Here is a 9,921-nt window from a genome sequence, read left to right as displayed (position 1 = left end):
AAAACTCATTTATATTTAAGATCTTCCTTTCAAAGGGGATTTAAATACTCGCTCAAAACCTGAGGGATCCGGCTCTGTGGTGTGTTTTATATTCGCAACGAGGTTGCTATTTTGATAAAAGAGTTTTTGATTACTTACCCAATACTCGGGAAGTAAAATTCTGGGAACAAGTTAATCCATTAACAGGCATCGCCTGGGAAATATCGGTGAGTTTTCCTTTCCAACTAGATACGACTTCTTGGTGGAGCCGTATCAACAAGTTTCTACTTGGGGAAAGTGGGGACGAGCTTTACGTTTCAGAGTCATGGATTTTATCTGAACTAGGAGTGGCGTAAGTGGTCGAATGGCGCCGGCCCAGCCTTATTATATTGGCCCAAATGGCCCGGAAGTTCCGCAAGACGGTACATTCCTTAGGAGTCCAATGTTCGGTTGACAAGTAAATCCGACAGGTTCTCCTCTACATGTAGAAAATGGTGGGGTTGCACTACTATGACTGATCATCGTAAGTGGTCTTCCTGGCGCGGCAAACTCCCGTAATGAGTTCATCATCCAATTGGATATTTCTGCAAAACTACCCAGAGCACTTCGATAGAAAGGCTACGGTTGGGCGATTGTTGAGTGTTGGCAGGGTCAAGTTTTCAAAATGATGTTTGCATCAAATGAAGTATCTCGTAACTTCATTTTATTTTGATGATATTTTAAAGATTGATTCTATATAAGTTTTGTCTTGTAGCTTAATCTATTGGATGAACTATTTATACATTGAATGGTGGTAGTTCAAGTAGTATTCGGAAAAGATATAAGTATATTGGAGTATCTTGTAACTTCATCTTTTAAACTTATATCTAGTTAATGATTATCTTGTGCATGTCGAAGATTTTCAGAAAAATATTGAGACAAGGTTAGATATATGAGATCACCTTGCCACGATATTTTTATACAGTTATAAACTGGAACTCTGTGGATGTTATACATGTCAGAGGATTACAAAGATTATAAAAAGTATATATGTATATATATACTGAATATTTTGCGACTTGGTCGCGTTAAGATATCAGCTTGGTTCATTTCTTTTGACCAAGACTTTCATGAGTACTATGAGAATGCTCATATATTGTTAATCATTATACATATGATTTTGGTGGGCTTGTTGCTCACCCTTGCTTTCTTCTTTCATCACACAACATCAGATAGACAAGATGAACAGGACCAAGCTCCCAATTCGCGAGCGGATAGGAAACGTTCTGCAGTTTCCTATAGGCGTTGATGTCGCTGTAGCTGAGGTAGGAACTACCAACAGGCTAGGCTTTCAACTTTTGATGTACCAGACTTATGTATCTTTATCAATTGTAATAATGGCAAAGAAATGTAAATTTATTCAGAAACCCTTTTAAGGTGTAATGGCATATGATTTTGGAATAAAATGACTCATGTTATTTTTGGATATTCATCTTTGAGGCTATAACTTGTGGTGTGTGTGTTTATTGTGGGGTCACAGTACAGAGTAGTTGATTGTTTATTAAGATTGGGTGTTATTAAAGGAAATGGAACTCGTGACAACCCGGATCCCCGACCCCGGATTTGGGGGTATTACAGAGCCCGACGGGTCCCGAATTAGGTTGAGTAGGCTGGAGAAAGCTATGTTCGGTGACATAAGGGTCGACCGAGAACCAATTATGATAGAGGAAATCGAGCAGTTTTGACCTCCTTCGGGCAAGGAAAGACAGTTCTTGAAGATGAACGAGTTCAACGGAAAGGGCAACCTGGAAGACCATTGTGAAAAGTACGAATTACTGATGATAGGTATGGGCCATAACAACATCATGCTCTGTAAGATGTTCAAAACATACTTGAAGGGATCAGCTTTGATCTGGTACAAGTCCAACAAACCAAGGTCCATCGGTTCGTACGAACAGTTGAAGAGGAATTTTTAAAGTATTACTCCCATCTGTGTCACAAGGCGAAGGATATCGAAGTACTGGTTCATTGCAGGCAGAGGGTGAACGAAGAACTTGAGGATTATCTGGATCGGTTCAAGGAAGAAGCTGGAATGGTCACCAACTTGGATATAGTCAAAGCAATGGGCTTACTCACGGTGGGGCTAGACCCCTACAAAGGTAAAAAGCTTCACTCTTCTCTTTATGATTTTCCCCCAAGTCCCTCAATGGCATTTATGTGAGAGGAGAAAATATCTAGAAAAAATGGAAAGCATTGGGGGTTACAAAGACTCCTGAAGGGATGATCATTCCAAGTGAACCGAAAAGTATGACTGCTCGAGGTCTGCTAGTGACCGAAGGGATAACATAAAGGAGGGAAAGAAAAAGACAGGTCGTGGTACCGAACGACGTCGAGATAGAGATTCGGTTGTGTTTACTCCCTTGAATGCACTAATCTCCAAGATTCTCCACGAGATTTAAGGAAATATAGGGTTTGTTCGTCCATCCAAAATGAAGGTCCCAAATCATAAGAAGAATCTTGATAAGTACTTTGACTACCATAGAGACAGATGGTACAATATTGATGAGTGCTACCACCTCAAAAAGCTAATCGAATGAATGATCAAAAAAGGTGAAATAAATTAGTTCGCCCGAGATCTGAGGGACAGATTGGGCCCGAAGGACAATCAGGAAGAACCCGAAGCCAAAGAGATCGAAAGAAGAGACAGGATCAGGGGCAAAGTAAAAATCATTTCGGGGGGAAGTATATTAGATCGCGATAGCAATACAACAAAGAAAAAGTATGCCAGGAAAGTGTACAATCTATACCAATTCTGTAATAACCGGGAAAATTATGTGAATATTATATGTTAAATAAATAAATATTATGTGTTTAAAGTAATTGTTGCCATGATATTAGATGTACAGTGATTATATGTGTTTCGTGCGGACCAGAAAATTTTTCGATTGATTAATATATGTTTAAACTGCAATTATATGAACCTATCTGCAATCGGGACGCGTATTTATTGGCGTCTTTATTAAGATACTCGTTTTATTTCGTTTTACGCTTGTTTCAATGTATTTTACGTGTTTTCGAGATTTTCTAGTAATTTAGGGATCGTTCCTGTTTTTCAAAAATTATCGAACCGGGACCCCACCGGGACGTCAAACCCCACAAAATCTGTGTTTTCATTTTTATAAAATTATTTGAGTTTCAAATACCCTTTATTTTTGTATTTTTTTTTAATTATTTGCAATTTTCGGGGAATTTTGACATTAATATTGTATTTTATCGTTTTTAAAATTATTCCCCGTAATTATTATTTTGGGGCTTAATTATTGTAATTTAGGGATAAAAACACCCTTAATTTATTTTGGGGATATAATTTCAGAATTAATATAAATAGCTGAACAGGATTAATTTATTCATTTTATTTTATTAAAAATCCAGAAAATTCATAAACACCAAGAACAAGTTCTTGGGGGTGAAATCTTTTCTCTCAACTTCCAACACGGTTTTTGATCGATTCTGGAAACCAAATCAGACATATTAGTAACCAAAATCTTCCTCTCGAAGAGAGCTTTCCATTGATACCCATATTTTGATCTGAGGTACAGTAAATCGAAAAGTCGATTTTTATCTTTTTAATCTTGAAAATCGTTTTTGTTTTTGGATGATTCTGGGTTGATTTTGATGTTATAGACAGCTTTAGAATGATGTTTATGATCGATTTATGTATTTAGTTGCATCGTTTTAGTCCCGGACTATTGAAACCGCGTCCATGAGTTTTGATATTTTAATTTTGGATTTCTGGAATTATATGGACTGTTGTGAATGTTTAGAGTTATGTAGATGGATTGTATGTTGTCTGAGCTTCGTATTGGTATGTAGAACAGTCGATTTGGTTTAGAATCGAGCGAATTCGATTTTTCCGATTTATCCATCGGAGAACTCGAGTTTTTGACCGGAGATCACAACTCCGGTGTTGTTTGTTGATTCTGGGTTCACATGGTGAATTGTATCGTGATTTGGATTAAGTTTGATGTAAAAACCGATTGAAACGGTCGCGTTGAGGCCGTTCTGGGTTTAGCCGGACTTCCATCGCGGCCGCCGGAGAACTCACCGGTTTCTGGGTTTTCCAGAAATCCGGCGGGTTGTTCTTGGCGACCTGACCGGTTTCTTGACGACCCGTTTAGTTTTTGTACCCGACCCGTTTTTGATCCATTATTTCCCAAATCCCATTGCTGTAATCTGTTTCTGCATTTACTTTTTATAATTTATTTTTAAAAATCATTTTCTAAATTACAAAAATCATTTAATTTATATTTAAAAATCATTTACTTATTATTTTTAATTCTAAAAATTATTTTCTGAATTATTTTAAATTCCTAAAATTATTTTCTTTAATTATTTTCAAAAATACAATTTGATTTAATTATTTATAATTAATTTTAGTTAATTATATATGAATTTAATTAATTGATTAAAAATCAATTAATCAATTAATTTTATTTATAAATAGTTAAATAAATGTAAATTATTTATAATTAATTCAAATAATTCCTAAAAATTATTTTTAGGTTTTAAAAATTATATTTTGGTATTTAAAAATCAATTAACATTATTATTAATTGATTTAAATCTATTTATTCCTTATTTTATTTATAATAATTAAACCGTTCGTCCGTTTAATACGAAACGAACGCGTACAGACTCAGAAAAATATTGCGCTTCCAATAAAAATACTTTTGAGACCTAATTTCTTTTATATTGTAATGTCATTTGATTTGTGTATCAGTTTAAGTCGGTATTTAATCGGTAAATGCTAATATTGACCTAATTTTCATTCTGAATGCACTGAGACGTATCTTTTAATGATTTGACTTATGTGTTACATAAAATATGTGAGTACGTGTTATATAAATGCCATGATTACGTGATACGTGATATACATGCTATCTGTTTCAGTTTTAAAATGCCATGCTAGTTATAAACGATCAGATAGATGTCAAGACGTATAGTTACGTCGATTGAGTTTAGTTCTGTCAATTAAGATAGTCCTTTTGTTTATAGAATCGAGTAGCAAGGAGTGCAGTCAAGTGTTAGACGAAGATAATAGCCATCAGTTAGAAGCAGAGTTAAAGTAAGAGGTTATTGAGCATACCAGGCAAGTACCCCTAACTTCACTTATCGTTCAAGTGACGTTTATTTTGAATTATATTATGCAAGTACCTCTATCTTCATTTATCATTCAATTGATATTGACTCTGAACTTTATTCTTTCGATTTCCATACTATTCTAAGTTCAGAATAGTTAAACGTTTTATATATTTCGCTATAAATCACTCTATACAGTGGAACATTGAATTGAGATTAGCGAATAACTAATTATTCTAGTTATTTCGCCATCGATTGTTGAAATAACTCTGGACCATGAGAAATGGGGAGTTATATGGTTAAGGATGTCCTTTGATTCGGCTCCTTTGATCAAAATGTTTTATGGATTGGATGAATGCGTAAGTGACCGGGACGGACGGTCCAGCGGAGGGCTATTTCTATGTGTTATATGAAATACTATGACACCATTTTGCCACAGGCAGGTATATTGCCTTTTTAATTGAGTACTCGTATTTTGGGGACATGTTTCTATGAATCATGACCTTGTGCTATCACACGGGCTGATCAGCATGTGATAGTACGTCCGTCGGAGTTAGATTCCAATCTAAAAGTTATCGTTTATTGTTGATAGTTTGTGAAGCTTTTATTAATGATCAAATATTACTACTTTTATTCTTTTGTTCAGTTATTATTGGAATGTGGTTTATCATTTCAAGTACATTTTATATTGCTTGCTGAGCATTTCTTTCGCTCATACTTGTTTATCAATCTAATCTTTCAGCTAAGCCAGAGCAAGCTTGAGATCCAGGTTTGGTCAGAAGTCGAGTGCTTGTAAATAGTGGTGTGTATTCCAGGTAGACTGTTTTGGGACGCTTGGATAGTCTAGAGGTTTGTAATAAAATTTGAATAATCTGTAAAACTAATTAGACTTATGGTTTGTAATAACACTTGATTTGTAGTAATGCCTGTTCCATACTATAACCTGTGATCGATCCAGTGCAGGTAAAGGGGTCGTATTTATTATATTATTCCGCTGTGATTATTTTATTATAATTTAGTGGCAAGTGACCCCCAAATCTAGACCCCGGGTTTGGAGGGCGTCACAAATTCAGCCCGGCGAAGCTCCACATGCCGATGATATTCAGTATTGAAGATTATGAAGATGTCATTCATCTGCATGATGACCCTCTCATCATCAATCTTCTCATTAGGCAAAAAAAAATCTAGAAAGTATTGGTTGACACTAGTAGTTCACCCAATATCTTGTTCCACAAGACATACTGCAAGATGAACCTAGTAGGAGAACAACTGGAACCCTGCGATGAAGCTCCCCTCCATGCCTTCGGTGGACACCCTATCCAGTTCGAAGGTACGATCACTCTTCCAGTTCTCCTTGGTAAATTACCATATATTATTGAAAAACCATTGAAGTTCTATGTGGTTCTAACTGAAATTCCGTATAATGCCATCATGGGGAGACTTTTCCTGTCTACTTTCGAAGTGGTGAAGTCTATACCCCACCTCAAACTGAAGTTCCCAACGGAGAAAGGAGTATGAGAAATGCGGGGTGACCAAAAAACAGCAATAATAATCATGCTGGATGATTTGGAGAAGGATCGGTCTTATGAAGGACCAGACGAAACCGAGAGGAGGAAAAAGGGCGAAGCCGAACCAAGTGGCAGCCGACAGACCCTCAATATTGAACTGAAGAAATTTGGGGCAAACCTTTCAAGCCCAATAGCCGAACCAGCCACAAAAGTTGAAGAGGTCGAACTGTTTGCTGGTCATTCGGGTAAAATGGTGCGCATTGGAAAGAATTTGGAGAAAGATCTGAAAGAAAAGGTCATTGCGGTTTTTCTAGACAATACCATGATGTGTTTTCCTGGGGGCCAGAGAATATGCCTATTTTGGATCCGAAGATGGCTAAACATTGTCTTAATGTGCAGCCCGAGGCCAAACCAGTCAAGCAGGAGAAAAGGACTTCTGCAGCCGAACGACATAAAGTTATTGAGGCCGAAGTGGAGAAATTTCTAGAGGCCAAGTTTATAGAAGATATTGAGTATCCTGACTGGCTGCCCAATGTGGTAGTGGTGAAAAATCCAACAAGAAGTGGATAATGTGCGTGAATTACACAGATCTCAACAAGGCTTATCCGAAGGACCATTACCCTCTTCCCAACATTGACCAACTAATAGGCGCCACGACTGGATAACGGGTACTTAGTTTTCTTGATACATTTTATGGATATCATCAAATTGTTATGAACAGTGAAGATATGCCAAAGATAACATTCATGACTCCGAATCGAACCTATGCATACATCAAAATTCCCTTCGAACTTAAGAACGCTGGAGCCACATTTCAAAGGATGGTCAACAAAGTGTTCAAGGAGCATATTGACCAAGATATGGAAGCCTATGTGGTTGACATGATTGTAAAGTCCTTGTTCAGAGATCATGTTGAAGATTTAAGCGAGTACTTCGAGACACTCTGTAGAAATAATATGAGAATTAATCAGAACAAATATACGTTCAGAGTGGAAAGTGGGAAATTTCTAGGTTACATGGTCAGTGCCCGAGGGATAAAGGAGAATCTAGAGAAAATCCATGTTGTCATCGATATGGAAGCTCCAAGGTGTATCTGAGACATCCAGAAGCTGACGGGGCGATTGGCAGCCCTTCGGCGCTTCATCTCATGGTCGGCCGAGAAAGCACTACCCTTCTTCGTCTTGCTAAAGGGGTCCAAGAATTTTGAGGGGGCCCGAATTTCGGAAGGCATTTGAAGAATTAAAAGAATATCTCACCAAGGCCCCGCTCTTAATGAGACCTGATCTAAATAAAACCCTTCAGCTCCATCTAGCCGTGTCTGACCGAACTCTTGGAGTTGTACTAGTTAGAAAACATAAAAGAAATCAGCATCCTGTCTTTTATGTCTCCCATATGCTGAAGGATGCAGAAATGAGGTACCCCAATGTTGAGAAGTTCGCATATGGGCTAGTCATAGCCTCCCAAAAATTGCGACATTACTTTCAAGGCCGAACGGTACAAATAGTCATTGATCAACCGCCAAATTTTTTTTTTACAATGCCGGAGGCTTTGGGACGTGTCGTAGCTTGGTCTATCAAGCTTGGTAAATACGATCTTGAGTATTGTTGAATGGAAATAAAAGCCCAGGCATTGGAAGACTTTATGTTTGAATGCACCTTCTTATGGCCGAAGGATCTTACACCCGAGGAACAGCTTATTCGGACTCCTGGAAAATAGAAACTTTTTGTGGATGGTTCGGTCGCAGGAAAGAAGTGCAGAGCAGGACTGATCCTTTCCAGTCCTGATGGGTATGAAATCTTCCACGTCATTCAGTTTAACTTCCCACTCACCAACAATAAAGCAAAATACTAGGCTCTTTTGGCCGAAATAGAATTAGCCAGAAGTCTGGAGGCAAAATACTTAAGGGTATTTAGTGACTTCATGCTGATGGTCAAACACTTCTCGGGGGAGTATGAGCAAAAAGATCCCCGAACGAAGGCCTACACTATGAAAGTACGAGAAGCTTGCCTAACATTTGAAACTTTTGAATTAAGTCAAATAGCAAGAGAGAACAACAGTCGAGCGGACGCCCTCTCAAGGCTAGCTTCGGCTGAAACACAGAGCCTAATTGGCTCTATTTATTTAACTAAAGCCAAGATGCCTTCAATCGAAAGAAAGGACTTCTTAGAAATACACCAAGGGGCAAACTAGATGACCTCCATTCAGAATTATTTGGAGAAGGGAATCCTCCGCATCGATCGAAGGGAAGCTCTAAAAATTAAATATAGAGCGGAAAGCTACACCATTGTCAATGGGAAGTTATATCGCTGATTCGCCACTCAGCCCCTATTAAGTTGTTTGAATCCTGAAGAGTAACAACAGGCTTTAAAAGCAGTACACGAGGGTTTTGCGAAGAACATCTGGACGGTCGGTCTTTAGCCTTCATGATCCTTCAACACTTTTGGCTGACTTTACGAGAAGATGCGAGCAAATATGCTAAGAAGTGGAACCGTTCCAACTATTCACGACAGTCCCGAAACAGCCTCCAGAAGAAATGGCTTCGATTCTTAGCCCTATACCTTTTACAATGTGGGCCATAGACATTATGAGAATTCTACCTACCAGTACGAAGCAGGCGAAATACTACATTATTACCATTGAATACATGACAAAGTGTGTAGAAGTCAAGCCACTATCTGTCATAACCAAAGAAGAAGCGGAAAAGTTCTTTCTCGAGCAAATCATTTCGAGGTTCGAAATTACGAAGGTATGTGTCTCTGACAATGGCACGCAATTTGTAGGAAACAAGTTTGGGAAATTCCTCCATCACTTCGGAGTTCAACAGAAGTTTAGTTCGGTCGCCCATCCACAAGGAAATGGGGCAGTCGAAGCAAACAATAAGATAATTTTCCAAGGTATCAAGAAGAGATTAGGCGAAGCCAAAGGAAGATGGGAAGAAGAGTTACCCTGGGTCTTATGGACTTACCGAACAACGCCTAGATCTTTTACAAGAGAAACTCCTTTCAGATTGACTTGCGGAACAAATGCCCTGGTTCCAGTTGATGCGGGTCTGAAGTCTTACCGAATGAAGGTCTATAATGTGGAAATCAACAAATTTGGTCTAAGGGCGAATGTGGACCTGCTAGAAGAAGAAAGGGAAGCAGCACACCAAATGAATGTAAAATATCTACTGCAGGCCACACAACACTTTGATTCGAGCATGAAGAAAAGGTCATTCGGTATTGGAGACTTCGCCCTAAGGGAGGTTGCTGCATCTATGCCAACGAAGCAAGGAAAGTTTCATCGAAACTCGGAAGGGCCGTATAAAGTGATATAG

General features: G+C 38.2%; 1 protein-coding gene across 1 annotated transcript; it reads left to right on the top strand.

Moving 5' to 3' along the window:
- Positions 1 to 9,138: 9,138 nt before the first annotated feature.
- LOC141719178 (uncharacterized) lies at positions 9,139 to 9,921 on the top strand. The gene has a single exon (XM_074521560.1). It carries the CDS (start codon positions 9,139 to 9,141, stop codon positions 9,919 to 9,921), a length of 783 nt encoding a protein of 260 aa, XP_074377661.1.

The sequence above is a fragment of the Apium graveolens genome, chromosome 4 (assembly GCF_009905375.1).
Source record: "Apium graveolens cultivar Ventura chromosome 4, ASM990537v1, whole genome shotgun sequence".
Lineage (NCBI taxonomy): Eukaryota > Viridiplantae > Streptophyta > Magnoliopsida > Apiales > Apiaceae > Apium > Apium graveolens.
The sequence above is the reverse complement of the archived record's forward strand: the minus strand, read 5'-3'. Positions and strand labels throughout refer to the sequence as shown.

Coding starts and splice junctions, on each gene's coding strand:
- LOC141719178 (XM_074521560.1), top strand. CDS start 9,139: ATGGCTTCGATTCTTAGCCCTATACCTTTTACAATGTGGGCCATAGAC.